The sequence below is a fragment of the Pistacia vera genome, unplaced genomic scaffold (genome assembly GCF_008641045.1).
Source record: "Pistacia vera cultivar Batoury unplaced genomic scaffold, PisVer_v2 Contig210, whole genome shotgun sequence".
NCBI lineage: Eukaryota > Viridiplantae > Streptophyta > Magnoliopsida > Sapindales > Anacardiaceae > Pistacia > Pistacia vera.
The window spans coordinates 592,706-613,820 of record NW_022196014.1 but is presented as its reverse complement, the minus strand read 5'-3'; the positions used below and the strand labels follow the sequence as shown (position 1 = coordinate 613,820).

The 21,115-nt window shown below is 39.0% G+C and overlaps 1 protein-coding gene across 2 annotated transcripts; it reads right to left on the bottom strand.

Moving 5' to 3' along the window:
* Nucleotides 1-1,949: 1,949 nt before the first annotated feature.
* On the bottom strand, nt 1,950-6,551 carry LOC116129305 (pentatricopeptide repeat-containing protein At2g34400-like). 2 transcript variants are annotated; one of them, XM_031415056.1, is made up of 3 exons: nt 5,666-6,551; nt 3,432-4,925; nt 1,950-2,427 (listed from the first exon to the last, which is right to left on the bottom strand). In XM_031415056.1, exons 1-2 carry the CDS (start codon nt 6,409-6,411, stop codon nt 3,974-3,976), a joined length of 1,698 nt encoding a protein of 565 aa, XP_031270916.1. In that variant the 5' UTR covers nt 6,412-6,551; the 3' UTR covers nt 1,950-2,427; nt 3,432-3,973. The 2 variants fall into 2 exon arrangements, with proteins under 2 accessions (XP_031270916.1, XP_031270915.1); XM_031415055.1 differs by having other exon boundaries at nt 1,950-2,424.
* Nucleotides 6,552-21,115: the final 14,564 nt, after the last annotated feature.

Genomic DNA, 21,115 nt, shown 5'->3' with positions numbered 1-21,115 from the left:
ATGCGTTTGATTACATTTGAATAAATTAGTGGGTATGTTATATTGATATGTTTGGTTTGAAGGAATAAATTGGTATGTATGTTATATAGATTACTTAATTATTTTAATATTATTATTATTATTTAGATTATTTTAACCTCCTACATTTGAGAATTTAGCTAAAAACACCCTCATAATAAAAGTTTAAAAATTAACGAAAAAGCCCCAGCCACCCAAGCCGTTGTCAGCCACCACCACCGACCAGAATGGCGCACAACCGGCCAAATCAGCGCACGGCCGACCAGATCTAACCAGTCGTGCAACGTTCCAATCACAGCCGGTGGTGGTGGTCGATCGCCGCCGATGGTGGCCAAATCCGATCACCAGTCTTGGGTAATTGTTTTTAAGTTCAAGGTATTCATGCCCTAAAAATTTTGTATATAAGGATAAAATAGTACATAAATATTTTTGTAAATTGCTTTTAAAACAATGACATTATTGTCCAAAAATTTTAATAGTTAGGGATAAAATTATAACAAAATTAAGATTATTAAGTAATCTTAAAATACCTAAGAAAATTGTGGTATTCGAATTACTACCTATATAACTAGCAATAATTATTATTGATTTTGAAAAATTACCGGAATCTTATATTACTTGACAACTAAACATGATAATATAAATAGTACAAGATGACATTACCTTAATAACGGGGGATAACCACCAACAAAACAAAGCCTAAGAGTGAATGTTGGTTATATTTTATTTTATATGCATTTAAGAGTGTGATTTCTCATTTCTCTTAATATTTTACTTTTATATTTTAAATATTCTAATATTAATTACGAGTCCCCCTTCTATTTTTTATTAGCTACTCCATCTCAAGGACAAATATGTAATAAAAATTAATCCCCCTGTTTGTTTAACTTTTCAAACTCTATTTTATTCTAATATTCTATCCTAAAAAGTTCAAAACATGCTTGTGTTAATATTGACTATCCAATTCAAAATCCAATCTTATTATATTCAACTTAAAACATTTAATAATTATATTTCTCAACAAAAGTTTATAAATTAACAAAAACACTCATATCCACCCAAGCAACAGTCGCCTGTCAGCAACCACTGCCAGTTGCCGTCACTGCCACTACCGGTGCTGGAACGATGCATGATCGACTAGATCTAACCAATTGTGAACCGATCTAGACGTTTCCGGCTAGATCCACCATGGATCTAGCCGAAAACAACCAGATCTACAACTAGAACAACATCCATATTATGGCTGTAGAGATTTGGTCGTCGACAATGACCAGATTTTGGCTGTTGACGATGGCCAAAAATCCATTAACGACCAGATACACAATTGACCTGGCCAGAAAAGACTAGATCGACGCACGACTGGTCAGATCCATTCTGACAATTTTTGGCCACCGTCCGACGGTTGTGGCCGACTGCCGGCAATCGATTGGATGGGTGGAGATGCTTTTGTTAATATATAAACTTTTGTTGTGAGGGGTGTTTAGCTAAAATGACAAATGTAGAGGTTAAAAAATAATCTAAATATATTCAGAAAATGTTTTCTAAAAATGTACTAAATACATTCTCAAAATTCTATCATATCCTATTCAGAATAGAATATTATTTTAAATAATGTACCAAACAAACCCGTTATATAATAAGTTGTGCTTCATAAAAAAGGCATCATTCTTCTTCCATGAGCTTCTCGCTTTTTAGGTTTATGGACATATAAAAATTATAACTTACAAAATACTAAATAAAAACTCTTTTAGAATAACAATTAAACACATTTTCACCATCTATTAAATTCATATAAGTCTATGTAAATTTGTGCCTATTTAGCCGATGGGAAAGTTTAAAAAGATTTTGATTAAAAATTTTAAATCGATAGAGAAAAAAAAGACAAAAATACATAAAACGTCAGAAGGAATCAAGTTGATTAAACCCACCAACGCCTCTTGATGATTATGAATTTTTTTAGTACTTGAAAGGAAAACAGCCTTTCATTTTTGTTAGCAGAAGCTGTCTAGACAGATTTATTGCACAAACAATTGAATAACAAATAATTTAATGGAAAAACAAATAACTTCGGAAATTGGCACTATGCAGTCATATAATTGAAATGCAAAAACTTCAGCTTACATCTTGTAGAAATTCATATGTTGCTGCAAATCCAGGATCCAATGAGCCATAGCCTTCTAAGGTTTGTGAGTATATGAACCCGGTGTGCACTGGAACATCCAAATGTATCATGTTGAACTTCCGAAGAAAAAAGATCGTCAATTTAAAAGACGGAGATCTTTATATTTATTTGTATACATCAAATAAGTATGAACCTTTCCTCCGAATCTATGCCCGTTCTTTCTGAACAAGTTATTGGTGTAGTTGCTAATACAGTTGTTCATGGACCCAAGACAAAGTATGAGCCTGCTAGAAAACAACTAATGAGGAATTAAAATTTTTTACCCTTGTATAATCAAAATGGAATTATATACCAACCAATTCAACATAAATAGAAATATCAAAAGAATCAAGAATAGTAATCCAAGCCAAAATCAAAACATCCACCACCGAAACACAAAATTCATGCAAAAAATCCAAAACAAGAAGAATCACGGAGACCCTAGAACGATATTAAAATCTCCACTATACAATAATATTATGTTACACCCCTAATACAATATTAGAGGCTTACCAATCAACAGTAAACTAAAAAGAGATCATTTCTCTCTCAGTTATCAACACAATCTCATCAGCAAGTAAAACAAATTTTAACAAGAGGAACAAAAAAGGTAAGTTCTTGTCTCTAAGTAAAAGGGTGTAACAAATAACACAACAAAAAGGGTAAATGAGAAATTGAAAGAGGTAGAGATGTAGAGCAAATTACTGAGAATCAACCCGTCAAATTTGAATGAAAATGAAAATCATTTGACCATACAATGATTGAGATCATAATTAGAACCCTGAAACCCAATTGCTTCAACTCTTAACTGCCTTATCACTCTCCTCTCTTCTGTTTTTCCTCCACTTCACTTACACAACACACACTTGTAACATTTGATACTTTTATTTGGTTGGGCTTTTGAATGAGTGGCCTCAAGAATAAGGGCACACCAACAAAGCCGCAATTCATCACATCAATTTTTTCAGATCGCATTAATATACAAATTTCTTTGTCTAATTTTCACCTTCTTAGAATGGTATACTATTCACCTACTTTGAATGATTTTCATGTGTTTTTTCTCGCCATTAACAAAAAGATCTCATATGCTACTACAGAATAGCCATGGAAAATTAAATCAGCCTCCTATTCTAATTTGAAGGTAAACAACCAGAAGAGACAAAAAGCAAAGATAAATTTAAATGAAAAAAAAAAAATTAAAAAAACTAAAGAATGCTCAATCAATATAAATAGATATAATAGATCAACTTACCATAGAAAATCAATATGTGGAGCATGAATGACTCTAGAGGGCAAGTAATTGTCGAGCTTCTCCAAAATGGTTGCTAGAAGCTTCAAGATGAAGCAAATAACAAATTTGTTGTAACCTTACAAATCCAGTGACATCATAGACTATAAATAGCTATTTTGTGCCACCAAAGAGATCTTTCAAAAAAGATCACATAATTTTCACTTACAAATCTTCAATATTTCTTGTGCTACTAAGACTCTTGAATTCCCATGATTCTTTCGGTACAAAATATAAAATCTCTTTGAATCATGCTTTGGGATAACTGGCTTCTTTGCAGCCTCGATGGTTGGAAGATACACTACATTCCAACCTGGGTCGAGAACAAGAGAATTGCTGAAAATTAGGCAACTGTTCCCAGCTTGTAGAAGTTCTTAAAAAAGCTTTGAAATATTTACCTAAATTCCCCAAACTTAAAGCTAAGTACCTCTAGTCTCCAAGCTTGTTTCTAAATTTCCAAAAATATTGGTGAATAAAGCAATTTCTCAACTTTCAAATCTCGATGGTTATAAACAATCAACCTTTGGAAGGTAACCTTCCCTTTTCATTTCCTCATTTAGCAAGTCAAACAATTGGCAGATCTCAGTTGAATAATGCCGTATATCATCACCAGCAAGAAACTCATGAATTTGATCATCAATCTCGATCCAGCTACAACCAGGAGTCTTGCTGACACCCCTCTGTCTCATTAACATCCTCATCTTTGCTGACTCATCCCACATTCTCAAATTCCGATATATTTTTGATGAGATTACATAGTTTCCAGAATTTGAAGGCTCAATTTCCAGAAGTAGTTGCATCACCCGTTGACTGACATCAACATTTCTCTGCTTTTGACATGCACCAAGCATTGCCCCTAGTACAATTTCATCTGGTTTTTCAGGCATCTTCTCAATAAAATCCCAAGCTTCATGAACATGTCCTGCACGTGCCAAAAGATCAACCATGCAAGAGTAATGCTCAATTTTCGGTATTAACCCAAACGACGAGCTCATCAAGTCAAACAACCGACGGCCTTCATCAACCAATCCAGCATGAACACATGCAGAAAGTACTCCTACAAATGTTATGTCATTGGGACGGACATCCCTACCATCCTTCAACATGCAATCGAATAATGACAAGGCCTCCAAGGCTCGTCCATTAAAAGCAAGTGCTGAGACCATTGCATTCCATGATACCTCATTTTTCAGAGGCATGCCTTCAAAAACTCTTAATGAGTTCTCTATGCTCCCACATTTAGCATACATGTCAATCAAAGCAGTAGCAACAAAAATGTTGTGTTGTAGGCCCCTTTCTGATGCATATGTATCAACACATTTCCCCAACTGAAGGGCCCCAATAGAGGCACAAGCAGACAGTACTCCAATCAATGTAATTTGATCTGGATTAACTCCCGCCTCTTTCATTCCATTAAACAGCATAATTGCTTCATTTGAGAAACCGTTCTGAGCATATCTGTTACATGGTTAAACAGCTCATAAGCACAAAACTCAGAAAAAAATACATCGACTTTGTATAAAATTAATATATATGTTTTTAAATTATTTTTAAAATTATTGTATTGAAATGAACACATAATGCAAGTAGAGTTTATGTTAATGAACGATTAGTTTTACTTGGGAAATTTTACGCAAGAAACTGAAATGGGGCCTATCCAGTCAATTGCCATCATCTTCTTGACACAATCTACAGATGAGCAAGCTGAATCAACTGAAACTAACCTCAACAATTATCAGGTAAGTTTGTTCAAGTATACTTCAGCTACATTTCACGTATAACATACTAAAAGGTCACTACCCAGTACCTGCTCCAGCCAAAGCAGAATTATGGGAGAGTTGTTATGATTCAATCCTACAGTTCAGAACTTTGCATAAAATAGACCCCTCTCAGAGCTCCAACTCACATTCTTGTGTATGTCAGCCCAAGACTTCTATGATTGCATGACAACTACAAGGTACAATTACTTGTTCTCCAAATAATTCTCTGAATAACGACGGAAAAGTGTTCGATTAAAAACCAAAGCCAACATTACTTTGCATAGCGTAACCTCAAAGCATGTAAAGCAAGTTTATTGAGATTTCTCAATGCAATTTTATTTTTAGTAAAACTCCAAACAACTCCAAGTTTTTATATCACAGTTGACCACCAGTAAATTAGAACAGTAAAGCAAGTATATAGCAAAAACCATCACTTACCCTGTGATCATAGCATTCCATGTAACCACATCCTTCTTCACCATCACATCAAAGACCCTCCTCGCAGACACTAAATCTCCACACTTCCCATACATATCAATCAACGCAGACCCCATAAATGAGTTCAACTCCATTTTGTTCTCCACCACAAACTCTTCCACCCACCTCCCTAGCCCCAAATCCCCCAAGTCCCCACACGACCCAAGAACACTCACCATCGTTATTTCATCCGGTGCAAACCCCTCCTCCCTCATCCTCCCAAACAACTCCACCGCATCCCTTGCATACCCCATCTTCGAATAACCCGAAATCATCGAGTTCCACGACACCAAATCCCTCATAAGAATTCCATCAAACACCTTCCGGGCATATCCCAATTCACCACACCGCGCATACATGGTAATCAAAGAATGACTAACATGATCATCACCATCCAATCCAATCTTAAACACACACGAATGAGCCAAAACCCCATGATTCAATGCAGAAAGATTCGCACACGAAATAAACAAAAATGGGTATGTAAAATTATTTGGTTTCAAGCCTAAAGCTCTCATTTCATAATAGAACTGAAGAGAAAGAGAGTAATTTTTCCATGTGGTTGTGAAGCCACGGATCATTATATTGAAAGCGTAGTCATTAGGATTGGGGAGGTGATAGAAAAGAGTTGAAGCGTAGTTGACGTCTTTTAGTTCAATGATTTTGGAGAGGAGGAAGTTGGGTTTTTGAATGTAGTGAATAAGCATTTGAGTATGAATTTGTTGAAGTGATTTTGTTGATGAACATTTTTTCAAGAGGGACAGGAGCTTTTCAGTTAGTAGCTGTTTTGGGTCGATAATTTCAGCAAGTGGGAGATGGCGGGAAGTGGGTTTTGCTCTAAGAAGCATTATTTGTGAGCAAGAAGATTTGATGCATTGGACTTTTTATCAAGAAGTTATCGACATTTTTGTCTATAAGGTTAGGGGTGTTTGTCTGAGCTTATGAAAATTAGCTTATAAGCAATAATTGTTTATAAGCTAAAATTAACTTATAAGCATTTAAAATTTTAAGCAATTACGTGTTTGGTTAAAGTACTTATAAGTGACTGATAAGTAATTGACGTGTTTGGTAAAATATGGATTATAAGTACATTTTATTATAAAATTACTAAAAAAAGTAATACATTAAAAAAAGACAAACTATGAAATTTTAAAATTAAATAAGGATAATATGGTAATATACTTGGTCAAACTAGCTTATAAGCAAAGTGCTTATAAGCCAAAACAAAAAAGTACCTCCCTCCCAACTTATTTTTTTTAGCTTATAAGCTCAACTTATAAGCTCAAAAAAATTATAAACAAACAGGTCAGCTTAATTTTAGAGCTTATAAGCAAGTTTGACCAGCTTATAAGCTTAGACAAACACCCCCTTAGTCAACCAAGGCTGTTACATTCCATTAGAATGAATGTAACAGCATTTTATTTATTAATTATTTCTCATATTATGTCAGCCTGTTTATTTTACTTTCTTTTTCCCTATAATATTTCTATTCTACCCAAAAATGCATATTTGTTTTCTCTTCAAAATTCAATCATATTCTATTCAACTATTTTTAAACCTCTTAACTTTATTAATTTAACTAAACACCTCAACAAAAAAATTTTATAAATTAACAAAAACACCCCTACCCACCCACATATGTCAGATTCTGATCACCACCACCGGAAGGTGGCTGGAATCTATCGTAATGTCACACTACCGATTGGATCTGACGGTAGTACGTCAATCTAACCTTTTTTGACCAGATTCACCATAGATCTGGCCAAAAAAGGTCAAATCTACGGCCAAAGATCTAGCCATTGACGGCCAGATCTTTGGCCACATCTGGTTGTCAACGACGGCCATGTTGACGACCAGATGTGGCCAGATCCACAGTGGATCTGGCCAAAAAAGGTCATATCGATGCACAACCAGCTAGATCTAACCAGTCCTGCAAAATTATGGTAGATTTCGGCTACCTTCTGGCAGTGGTGGCCGAAATTTGGCAAATGTGGGTGGGTGGGGGTGTTTTTGTTAAATTTTAAACTTTTTATTATAGGGGGTGTTTAGCTAAATTAACAAACTTATGGGGTGTTTTTGTTAGTTTTTAAATCATGCCTCGTAATAAAAACTCAACTCAACTTTTTTAAAAATCCTACTCAAAATAATAAAACAAACACAGCCTAAACAGTCCATTAGATTTGAATAAAAATTTTATTCTTTATATTTAGAAATTAATAAAAATACTTTTTATTTATATAAAATATGTTCTTTAAAAAAAAGAGCATTGTTGGAGATGCTCTTAAGTCATACAGTTTCCATTAATCTGTCAATTCGACCGTTTCACTACTAGTCAATAGACCTGGCAAACGGGCGGGTTGGGCGGGTATGGTCTGGGTAGCAATGGGTCGTGGGTTCACGGGTGAAAAAATCTCACGGGTCGACATTTTCATGATCTGTACCTGCCCATGAGGGTATGGGTTACCCGCGGGTCACCCGTGAAAATGGCAGCAACCTTTTACATTTTACACCTTTTTCACCAATCACGAGCTTTACTGATAACAAGAACAAAATCTTGATCAGGGAAGATTGAGTTGACGGGTGATAAAGAGGAGAATGAACTCGTCATTAAATTCATGCCAAAAGTTTCCAGTATACCCGCCTACACTAAATACTAAAGTTGGAACATGGTGCTGCACTTCACATTTTGGACTTTCTGAGGCTTGATGTTATGGTGAGTTCTTTGATTCTGTTCATCATAAACTTCTCCCATTTTCGAGGGTAAGGCCTAATTTTTTTCAACAATTGAAGGCGGTGTTGAGGTGGAAGAGTCGACAAGGAACAAAATAGATGTTGTGGAGTCAAGAACTGTAGGACCGGTGATTACGCATAAATCATAATTATGGTGAAATCTGTCACAACTGATTTGTGGGGATTGAGAAGGTGGCCGAGGAAGTTGGTCCAACTTGCTTGTTGATTTCAGTTCTAAGTCTTTTTTGTCTGCAACCATAGAAATACTATATCAATTTTGGACGAAAGTAACATTTTATTCTTCATATCAGTAATTATTCCTGACACTTGACATCATTTCACATGTTTCAGTTCATTTTTATTTACTTTTCCAATTTTTCGGTCAACTCATTTTTTTAATAATAACTTATAGAGTTCTTATGAGACCTTATATATTTATTGACAAGTGAGAGGAGATCTGCTGCTGCCGTGTTGGTGTTGCCGTGAGAGGAGATCTGCTGCTGCCGTGAAAGAATGGGTTGCTGTGACCTGCTGCTACCGTGAGAGAAGTCAGAGAATGAGGGAGAGTGGAGCTGCTGTGAGAGTGAGAGAGTGAGGGAGTGGAGCTGCTGTGAGAGGACTGAGGAGTGGTCATGGAGCTACTGTGGCCTGTGAGAGAAGAGAATGAGCTGCTGCGTTTTTTGTTTTTTTCACTAATAAGTTTTGCTATTTTGGTTTAGATTAGGGTTTGAGTTGAGAGTGAGACGAGTGATAATTTTTTTTTTTTTAAATTTCAAATTTGCGGGTCCACGGATACCCGCGGGTAGTACCCGATCCATCTCGGGTACGGGTCAGTTTCTCACGGGTCAAAATATGTGTTATCCATACCCGTCTGTTGGGTACGGGTACCCATTGACCCGTGGGTACACCCGCCCGTTTGCCAGGTCTACTAGTCAAAGATGAGAAATCTCTAGCAATCAGGACAACGAGAACAACAAAGAACAGTACCATGAGAAATATAATCCAAGCATAGAGTATAGAAAGACAGTCGATTAATGAGATAGTCAGATGTCAACACTCTTTTTCTTAAACAATCGCTAAATTCAAGAACAAATTCGCATCCACATTATAGAGAAAAAAATCGTCCTGAACACCTAAGTTAAATCACCCTCCCAGTCACAATGGAGGAAATACAAAGTTTCCAATGCTAGTGAATAGAGCTGGGCAGGGACCGGTACCTTGCGGGCCCAGGCCTGGGCCCGTTTGGGACTGGTCCCAAATGGGACCAGTCACTCATGGGCCTGGGACCGGTCCTAGGCCCATGAGAAAAATCAGAACCCGGAACAGGCCCTAGGCCTGGTCAGGACTGGTCCTATGGGCCCAAGACCGGTCCTATGGGTTTGGATAATTTTTTCCCCCCCTGATATTTTTTTATATTTTAGAGGCGAAATGAAGTTTTATAGAGGGTTTTTAGTATTTTTTTAGGGGTTGATTAGTAAGTTTCTAAAAATTTAATTATCTTTAAAAAATAATAAGTTAATAGTTAATTTTAATTTTTAACATAAATGTAATATTCACATTTCACACATTTACGCTTCACAAATAAACAATTAAATAATTTTTTTTATTAAATTATTCATCTTCAATTTCATCGTCAACACTAGTTACATTATTCAGAGCTGTATTCCTAAAGAGTTCGAGTAGTTCGGGATCTTTAGGGTGCTGTTATAGTCTTCTTTCTGCATGAGTCCAATCCCGTAAACACGTTATCACTTCAATCATCTCATCGGTTAAAGAACATCTTCTGTCTTCAACAATCCGACCACTCGTTGAAAATGTTGACTCGGATGCAATTGTAGAAACCGGCACAGATAAAATGTCACATGCCATTTGGGATATAATGGGAAATCGACTTTCATGTTGGTCCCACCATTGAAGAATATCCATGTCAAGTTGCTCCTTCATCGTCATAAAGGTCAAGTCCACCTGTAGGTAGCGAGTCATCTCATTTGGTCTATGTATGTACGAGCTGGAGCTAGAGCTGGAGCTTCCGCCACGTCCCACATACGCCCACTTGCTCGATCCTTGAGGGGGGGCTGCATCAAGGTCCTGATCGCCTCTCCTAGACGTTCCACTTCCACTTCCACTTCTACTTCCATTGTATCTGTTCTCATATAAAGAAAAAAGCCTATCCAATTTGTGTTTAAAGTCAGTCAAATAAGACGTATAATCATGTCCTAAATAATGGCCTAACTCAGTAATTACACCGTTAACTACGGATAATTTAAACCTAGGATCTAGAAAAAGGCCTAATCCATATAAGAATGGAATATCTAACCAATATCTCTTATATTTTTCTTCCATACTTGAAACAATTTCACTAAAAATGTTATCATATCTATATTGATCAAAAGTTTTAGCAATTTGAACTAAAATATCTAACACTAAATTAGTAGTTGGATAATAAATACCACTTAATGTATTAGTAGCATCATAAAAAATTTTAAGAAATGAATAAAAAAGTTCACAAACCGCCCAATCATCATAGTTGACAACTTCCTCTGGATAGTTCTTCCGGTTGACGAAATCTGTAATTTGTTTCGCGGTTGGCAAAGCTTTTTCCAACATCAAGTAGGTAGAGTTCCAACGGATAGGCATGTTTGTACATAACTTCAAAGGTCGAACCGGTGGGTCCTCTTGCTTACAATATTTGATGTACTCCTACCATCTTTTATTGCTACCGCCGACGATAAATCCGATAGCTCTACGCACCCTCTCCATCTTTGAATGTATAGCATCTAAACCTGCTTTAACTATCAAATTGATGATGTGACAAGCACATCTCTGGTGATAAAATTTGCCTTCACCAAGCGGATCCAATTTCTTTTCAAATAAAGATATTGCCGCGGTGTTAGCAGCTGCATTATCAAGCGTTAGCGCTACAACTCTATCAGTTAATAAATATTCTTGCAAAACTTCAAGAATTGTAAAATAAATAGTTTCAGCACTATGTTTTTCATATAATGGTTTAAAACCTATCAATTTTTGTTGTAAACCCCAATTATGATCTAAGAAATGTACTGTGACAGTTAAAAAATCGGTTTTTGATCTACAAGCCCATATGTCTGATGTAAGTGCAATAGATATATTCCTAAAATTTTGAAATTCGTTTTTAAGTTTATTATTTATTTTGTTATAAAGTTTTAGTATATCTCTTCTACTTGTACTTCTACTAACAGGGGTATATGCTGGACAAAATGCAGTTTTAACCATATTAACAAAAAAAGGATTTTCAGATAAACAAATTGGAGAGTCCGTAGTAACTATATATCTTGCTATTTCCTCTTGTGCAACATGTGTATTGTATTGCCATGTTGAGAGAGTTGAGGATTGTGGATTAAAATTAAGTTGAGTTTGAATTTGTTTACCTGATTCGCTTAAAGATGCATTTATTTGGGGATGCTTCTTCTCTACGTGTCGTCGCATCGTCGAAGTCCCCTTCTCAGCGTCAATAATGGTCCCACATAAATTACATATCTCACATGATTCTTCCCCCTCCCCATTTGTCTTTGGCCGTTTTGATTTGGTGAAGTATCGCCAGACATCGGACACGACCCTCTTTGACGGTCGGGGGGGTTGGGCTATGTCCGTGCCCGTTGACTCGCAGCTCACATGTGTTTGGCTACACCTCGTCCCGATTGAATGTGGTTGTGGAATTGCAGTTGCTTCCTCTGAAGGAAATGGTGAAAATGGATTGAAGCCTTCAATTTCTTCGGTGGATGGAGCGTAAAACTCATTTGGGGAAGACATTATAAATTTATGATAAAATAATAAATAATTAAATTGAAAAGAAATTAAATAATAATATGAAATTATGATGAATGATGATATTGAAAAATAGAAAAAAATTTGAATAATATAAATAAATTATATGAATAAATTATAAATATAAATTGAAAGAAATTGATTGGAGATTTGAAGTAGAGAGATTGAGAGAATGAAAGAATGAGAGATTCATTGGTGTGAAAAAAATGAAAGATTTTAGGGTTATTTATAGTGTAGTTGTGGGGGGGAAAATGAAAAAAAAAACTTATAATTATTATTAATTATAACCGTTGGCAGCAGCTAACGGTTATAAAAAGTTAAAATACTTTTTTTTTTATAAAATTTTATTTTAGCCCTTATAATTTATACTTATTTAAAATTAATAAGGAGTTTAATGTAATTTTACAGGGGACTAAAATGATAAAATACAAAAGAAATTTGGGCCCAGGCCTGGGCCTTGGAGGAGGGCCCAGTGGAGGGCCAGGCCCTCCTCCTTAGGCCTGGTCCAGTTTTGGGACCAGGCCTGCTAGGATCGATCCTCTCAAGGACCGGGTTTTGATGCTGGGCTTTTGGGCCCGATCCCAAATGCCCAGCTCTACTAGTGAACACCAATTGGATTGTGTGAGGATAGATTTTGAATATAAAATTGTATCAGTTAAAAGCACATTTTGTTTGGTGGATAATGGGTTTTGTGTTGGGTTTGTGAAAACAACAATACTATATTTACAAAAAAATCTTGTGAAGATTTTTATATAAAGTGAGATAACAAAAAATAAATGAAACTCTTGTGAAAAATTGAAAACCAAAAGCCAAAAATTGAATATAAAAAGTGGATTAATCTATTACGATATATATATATATATATATTTTGCCATTAATTTCTTTTACAAGTGAAGGGAGAAAATTACTATGCCTCCTTACTTGTAAGTTAATTTAGACCTGGAAAGTTAATATACACTGGCTTTAAGTAAAAAAATATAAATAAATTAAATGAGTTAATTAGATTTTAATATTTAGGGTAGAAGATCCAATAATTGAATGACACGATCGAAATTGGGCCTTGGGAGTGGTAATTGACCTGAATTGGGCCACACCGAACATTAATGGTGAAACTGTGCCCAAAAGAAATCCCAATAAACAGCCTAATAGAAATGATTTCATGGGCTTTCTTATTTGATAGTTTAAGTTGAACCTTTGATGTATTAAATGGCAAAATGAAGATTATAATATAATCTAGTAAAATAGACATGATTCTTGATTACATAATATCAAACCTCAATATTCTTATACACTAATGCCATTAAATTAGTGGAAGATTGTCGTCTTATTGTTTCTAAAAGAAAATATTTATAATATCCATATGAATTCAATATTCTTCAATTTCAACAGCCGCAACTCAGCCTTGGTTTGAACATGCAAACATCTTTTAACGTGTAAATGGAGATAAAAGAGTGTTGATTCCAACATTTTGTTACCTATTGAAGGTGAGTTGTACCATTAATAATCTTCAAGAGTTTGTGACGTTTGGATCAAGAAAGAATGAAAGGGATACAAAAAATTCTATTTCGTGCTAGTATTGTAATTATAGGAATACGAGATCGCTCTCTTTCTCACTCTTTTTATGACATTATATATGATTAATTTTTCATTTTCTTTGTCTCTTTGCATACATATTGAAATAAGTGAGATAGAGAGTGTAAAAAAGGCTGTATATAACATTTTTTTATTATTATTATTAAATACTGCAAGGCTGCTGTTAATTTGCAGTGGGTTTTTACTGTGGAACAAGTTTATTACTATTTTTATCCAAAAAGAAATTTTTTTTTTTTAAAAAGAAGTGTCATTCTATAGTATGAGAATTGAGCCAATACAAAGCAAGAGCGTGTTAGCTGAGAAGAAAATAGATGGTGGATGGTTGAACTTATATAAATCATGTCCTGGAAAGTTACGACAATCTATCCAAGATAGTCTACCTTTATGTTAAAAACTATAAATTTAATTAATATAATCTCCATATTTTCTTCCTAATTTGATTATAGAGTTTCTTTCCAATAAATAACGGATCCAAAGTTTGAAATACTAGTTTATATATATGATGCAGGCCCCATGGGTTGAATAGTGTCAATGATGTCAAAATACGATGATTTTTGACAGACACTCTGAAACGGCCAAACGAACAAAACTCATGTGAACATGAGAGTCGTCATTTTTTAGCCTTTCGAGGGGTTTTTGAATTTTTTATCATTTTTAGGGTTGTTTTTGCAAATTTCTGCATGTTTTGTTACTGTTTTGTAATAGTTGTTTAATTTTAGTTTCCTTTGTTCTATCATTTTTAGGCTGTTTCGGCCCTAAGAATGGCATTTTTTTTGGTGAATTTTATATTAATGAATTATTGAAAACCCTAGAGGGTATTATCAATTTATCCAATATTTAAATCTTAAAACAATTTGGTGATGTTATATATATAAAAGACGTTCTATAACAACGTAATATGAAACAATTTTGTGAGAAGAAACGTAGAGTTTTATACTATTACATTTAAATATTTCAAGATTTTAATTTAATAAGTAAATAATAACTTTAGCTTCATGTATCTATTCATTCATTAACATGATTAATTTAACAATGCATTTTTATAAATTTTCTTAAAGATTTTCCCTTCTGTTAAGTTTGAAATTAAAGTAATAAATTGATTCTCATTAGTTTTATTAAAGATTTTTCCTTCATTTTAAGTTATAAGGTTGAACTTAAGTAATAAATTGATTCATATGATGTTTTGATTCCAAGTATTATTTATAAAGAAAATACTATTGAAGTGAAAAAGGAAAAAGCCATTCTCTTGCATCTGTTCTGTACTAATATTATAGCAACTACCTAGAGTTATGTAGACGTAAAAATCTACCTGTACGGAAAAGGGGTCTGATCCCGTGAGGATGAGGCCACTAGCGATATGCTGTACCTGCACACGTAGAAAAACACACGCGTGAAGCAAACGGGAAACACCGGGGTGGTGTTTGCCGTAATGCTCAAGTCAGCAAGGTTGAAAGACTAATATAGTGAGGGCTAGGGAGTAAGAGGTTACCGGAAGTCTAGTCGGGGACTGTGACTACGGCGGTGAAGTGAAGCTCTCAAGTAGGAGCTTCGGGTGTGAAGGTGTAATGTAGTGTCCTTTGTGAGAGGGCTGACCTCTACTTATATAGTGACTGTCTAGTCTCCCAATTCTGGTAGAAGTAGGAGTCTTAGCATGACTCTGATGCAAACCCTAGAAGAATTAGGGTCGTGGTAAGCTGTCTTACCAGTGTCTGGATAGGAAAGTGATTCTAATCAGGAAAGTAACTCCGAGTAGGAAAGTGATCAAGAATAGGAAGGTGACTTTGAATGGGAGATTGATCAGGAGTAGGAAAGTATTCTGAGAGGGTCATGGGCTCTGGATTTGCCCATGGACCTAGGAAATGGACTGGGATTAGGAGGCTCGTGCCCATGTGGTTTGGGCCGGCTATATCTTGTACCGAATGGGCCTAATCCGGTTGGGTCATATCGGGATTGGGCCTAGCTTCTTCTTCAGTGTCGGGCCCGTTTTCCTATTTGGGCCAAGGATGATTTTTTGCCCTAACAGTTTGCCCCCCACTCTCTGAGTTAAGAGTTTCTTAAGTCAGAGAGTAGGAAGCGATTGATGGGGGCGCTCGGTCATTCTTCTGGGATGATCGGTTATTAGTATAGCTAATCCTGCAAGTGATTTTGTCCTGGGGTCGTTCGGTACATTGTCGATCCAGAGTATGCCGTCATGGAGTGCTGTGCTCGATCAGTGTGAAGGCTGAAGGAAAGGACAACGAGAATTCGGGGGCTCATAAGTTGTTCGGTACGTCCTACCAACTGAAGAAGTGAGGTGTTATTATGGCGCGGTGTCTGGCGGCGGGCTGGGTCGAATGAACATGAGCATAAAACTGGATGCTTGCTCGGTCGGGGTGTTCGGGCGATCGAATGAAAGAAATATGTGAGCTTTAACTCTGTCGGTTCGTCCGTTCCGAAAGGACGAATGGGTCATGCCCATACCTTTTTACCTACGGAGAGATTGGGCGAGGCCGTCTTCAAGCTGTTTGGTCGGTCGGTAAGCCTGCCTGGACTCGTGAATCGTGGGCTCCTATTGGGTCTGTTCTGGCAGTCGGAGCTGGCCGGTCGGGGAGGTAGGGCGATTAGGACTGATCGTGCGGTTCCTAGGTGTCGTAGATGCTTGCCACGTGTCGGCAGAATCAAATCCTGGTTTTCGAGGCGGGAAACGAAAAGACGCTCTGAATCATAGCCAATCGTGGGCTGCCACGTGTTTTAACCTGTCAGTTTTTCTTTTAAAAACGAGTGAATAAGTCGTTCGTCTCCCATTGTAGTTTTCCTCGTTTTTTTCAGAAAAAGATTTTTTCTTTTGCGTTCTTGGTTCATTTTCGTGACAGCAGCTCTTCGGCAGAGTCTGGCTTTTCACGGTAAACACTCTCCTTTCATAGCGTTTTTGTTTCTTCTTTGTGTTTATTTTGGAAGAATAGGATGAAGTTTTTAAGCTCTAGATATTTTTGACTTGTTCTGAGGAGTTTGAGTATAGATTTTTAGAATAAACATGAATTTTGATATTTCCAATGGGTTTCCGCGGGTGACTGGTTTTTTGGGCCTTCTTCGGACGTTTTGGACGGTGTTTGCGAAGGCGAAAGCGAGTTAGACGTAAGTCCATTCGGTCGGTCTGCTTGACCGAATAGGGTGCCAGCTTGGTGTTATAGGGGAGTCGGTCGTCCGGTCCATCAATCGAGTGGGGAAAGGTGAGCGGAGTATAGAATCAGTCGGTTGTCCGACTCCAGTTGATTTGAGTTGCTTAATCGGTGGAGAGAGGCGAGTAGAATTTGACCTTGAGGACCAGTCGGTCGCCCAAGGTGAGCGAGGGGATACCTCGATCAGGGATTGGCGGGGTTGGTCACACAAGGGTAGCCAAGAAAGGCTAGAATCCAGAGCCGGATCGGTCGACGGGAGGGGCGACCAAGGTTTAGGTTAAATGTATCCGGGAGGTAGACGGTACTGAGGGGCGAGTGATAATAGGTCGGTGTCGGGTCAGGTGGTTGGCACTTGGCATTTTGGTAGTAAGGGCCGAGGCTTGGGTCGATCTGTAGGGTTGGGCGAGCACTCCAACATGTCGGATTCTGAATCGGCTAGTTCGAGCGGGATTGGGCAGACCCAAGGGATGAGTACGAACTACCCGACTATAGTGATGATGCTGAGGGGGGCGTTCAGTGGGCATGCCACTGGAGTTAGTGTAGCCACTCAGGTCGAGTGAGGCTGGGCCGAGTGGCTCAGGCAGGCATGGTAGGAGTGGGGAAGACTCTGAAAGAGTTGATAGTCCATCTTCTTCCGGAAGTGGCTCTAAGGAAGAGCCGAGCCAACAAGGCAGCGGGATTTTGACTAGAGATTATCCGCCCGTGCTAAAAGATAGTGATGTGTGGGCGCATCCGGACCTTGTATCACATTCCAAGTTCGGTTGATATCGGATGCCGCAGTCGTACAAGCGAGTTGACTGGGAGGCAAAGGACTGGATCAGTGTTTATGAGAAGTGGGTTCATGACAGGTTGAGGTTGCCTGTGCCCCGCCTCGTTTGGGAGGTGCTGAACCACTTCATGTTGCCTGTCTCAGTTATGCGAATGCTTGGAGACTGCTAATGGCTTTGGAAGACCTCTGTGTTCGGAACCATGTGAGGTTTGGGCTGTACGAGCTGCTTATAATCGTTACTTCTTGAAGGAGAACGATAAAGAGAAGGGTCGTTACTTGTTGAACTTGAGGCATGATCGGTCTCACTTGGTGACCGACCTACGGTCCAGTGATAAGAACTGGAAGGACCGATATTTCTACCTCAAAGGTCAGCTGTATTTGGAGAGATGACAGGGCGGATCCTGATCAGCTGGCGAGCTACTGGTGAGAACTTGTTGTTTCTTTCATACTTTTGATTACTAAATCTTGATTGTGTTTTTTGTTTGCAGAGCTTGAGTCAATCGGGCTGGGCAGAGCAAAGACGGCTTGGATGTAGCGACCCAGAGAGTGTTAGCCATCCCATTAGAGCAGAGGGATTGACGAGTAGTGCTAGCAGAGTCCAACTTTAGGACCAGCATTCTTTGGGCGGGGTAGAGGCAATAAGAGAGGTACTCCCTTCCCCTCGCTAAAGCAGACTTGGGATGTGCTTGAGTCGATACTGCAACCATATCATTTTTGGTGAGTCCGAGCTGAACCCACTAACCGTTGGAGAGTTTGCACTTGTAGAGTCTGATGAAGAAGTTGACGTCCTGAGCGTGAGCGAATCTATTGCCCGACGCCACGAGAAGAGGAGGAGGGAGTCTTAGCCAGGGAAGAAAGAGGAGCAGAGATGTGCTAGCGATGCCAACGAGTCGGCAGCCGCCGAGTCAGCAGCCTGCAGTTGAAGCCAGGCGTCCCAGACGACCCGGTTGGATGAAGAGGCCGGAACATTACCACCACGATTTCGGCTAATGCGTCGACTTACTCTGATACGACTACCATGAGTAAGTGACCGACTCATTTTTGTTCTCGGTGGACGAGGCGCGGCTTAACAGATGGGTGCAGTTATGCGGCTGATTGGGGGTAGCTCGTGCCGTTCACGATATTACAGTAGTGTTTGATGATTTTTGTTTCTAGATTTCGTTTGATTGCAATGTTTTGCTATGCAGGTACTCACTAGCAGTCTTCACCTGAGGAAGTCGTCGTGGCGCAGGAGAAACCTATACAGGATGTGTTCAAGGCCAAACACAGCCTGCGCCAGAAGGAGATGGTAGCCCGGAAGGCGAGCAAGAGTTTCAGCATCGTCTAAGGGATAGTGAGCATGAGGGCGAGAGACTGAGGCGTGAGTTAGCCGAGAGAATTACAGAGATTGAGTCTCTCAGGGAGCAGTGCATCTCCATTGCTGATGATACTATCATTAAGGCCCGAGGTGAGCTCATGCTAGAGTTCAAGGAAGGATAGACCTCTCATTGGGATCCGGATGAAGACATCTTGCTCATGTAGGAGTTACTGGAAGAAGGGGTAGTCTCGAGGGGAGGGACGACGAGCAGATGCTGACTCAGCCAGTCGAGGGCCATGGGGTTTGATGATGCAGGCGACTAGGCTGCGGGTCGAGCCCTGGCAGCGCGGGACATGGTGACCGATTCGGCGATGGAGGATAAAGCTCGTGCTGAGGATAATAGCTTTTTTCTTTATTTATTTTTTTGGGGCCTGCGATGCCCTTTTGTTTGGCGTGTGTGCCATTTTTTGTATTCTGTTTGATGTTATATATATAACATTTGACGATTGACTTCTGATGCTGTCTCCTTGGATGAATGAACTGTTGTTTCTTTACTTGTAGGTGCACTATGTCATGTATGTTACTTTAGAGTGGCCAGTGGCTAGGGCATGTAGGCCTTATGTTGGGCTGGGTTAGTGCTTCGCTGGTCAATGGTGTAAGGACCATTCATTCGGTCTGGTCGACCGATGCAAATTCCCTTGGATGAACGAAGTTTAACTTTAGTTCAGCTCTTGGGTCGGATGGGTCGATTGGGTGGTGTGGATCATAAGTGTGCTGAGTGTCGTAGACCGTGTGGGGCCAATAAGGTGCAACTCACGAATCGGGTAGGGCCGGCGGAGGATGTCATTGTGAACGAACAGGGTCGATTCGGCGGTGTAAGTACGTTTTTGGGCAGGGCGATATGAAGGTGTCCTCGTGAATCGAGCGGATCGATTCTAAGGTGTGTGTACGTTATCAGGCAGGGCGATTTGAAGGCGTTAGTACGTTTATCGGCATGACCGATCTAAAGGTGTCAGGTGGATCGAGCAGGGTCGATTCGAAGGTGTACGTACGTTATTGGGCAGGGCGATTTGAAGGAGTTAGTATGTTATCGGCATGGCGATCTGAAGGTGTCAGTGTGGATCGAGCCGGGTCAATTCGAAGGTGTACGTAGTTTATCGTGCAGGGCCGATTTGAAGGCGTTAGACGTTTATCGGCAGGCCGATCTGAAGTGTCATTGTGAATCGAACAGGGTCAATTTGAAGTGTAGGTACGTTTATCGGGCAAGGCGATTTGAAGGCGTTAGTACGTTACGGCATGGCAATTGAAGGTGATCGTGAATCGAGCAGGGTCGATTCGAAGGTGTACGTATGTTTATCGGGCAGGTGATTTGAAGGCGGTTAGTACATTTATCGGGATGACCGACTGAAGGTGTCATCGTGAATCGAGTAGGGTCGATTCGAAGGGGGACGTAAGTTACGGCAGGGTCGATTTGAAGGCGTTAGTACATTTATCGGGATGGCCGATCTGAAGGTGTCATCGTGAATCGAGCATGGTCGATTCAAAGGTGTACGTACGTTTATCGAGCAGGGCCGATTTGAAGGCGTTAGTACATTTATTGGCATGGTTGATCTGAAGGTGACATTAATTCATCGACTGGGGTCGGTTTGGAGACAAAAGACTTCTGAATAATACTTCATTAAATTTCTGGCCATGAGGCCGACTGTCTAAGAGGAGGTGGATAGGCCCACTCATCCTTTTTAAAATGAAAAAAAAATGACAAACGAAGTTCACCTAGTAGTAGTAGCGTTTGAGGTGGGTGGCATTCCAACTGTTGTTGATGTCTTTGCCCTCGGGGGTTTGGAGTTTGTAGGCGCCCTTCTCTGCTGCTTTGATTATCTTGTAGGGACCTTCCCAGGTAGGGCCGAGTTTGCCAGAGTTGATCTCCTTGGTGTTTTGGAAGACCCTGCGGAGGACCCGGTCGCCTATCTTGAAAGTACGAATGCTCACATTGCAGTTATAATGTCGGGCGGCCTGTTGCTGGTAAACTGCGTTACGGATGCTCGCCCGTTCCCGTAGCT

Bases quoted from the DNA above. Each gene is read 5' to 3' on its own strand.
- LOC116129305 (XM_031415056.1), bottom strand. From the start codon at position 6,411: ATGCTTATTCACTACATTCAAAAACCCAACTTCCTCCTCTCCAAAATC. The intron at 4,926-5,665 runs GTAAGTGATGGT...ACCATGTAACAG, and splicing joins TGGAATGCTATGATCACAGG to ATATGCTCAGAACGGTTTCT.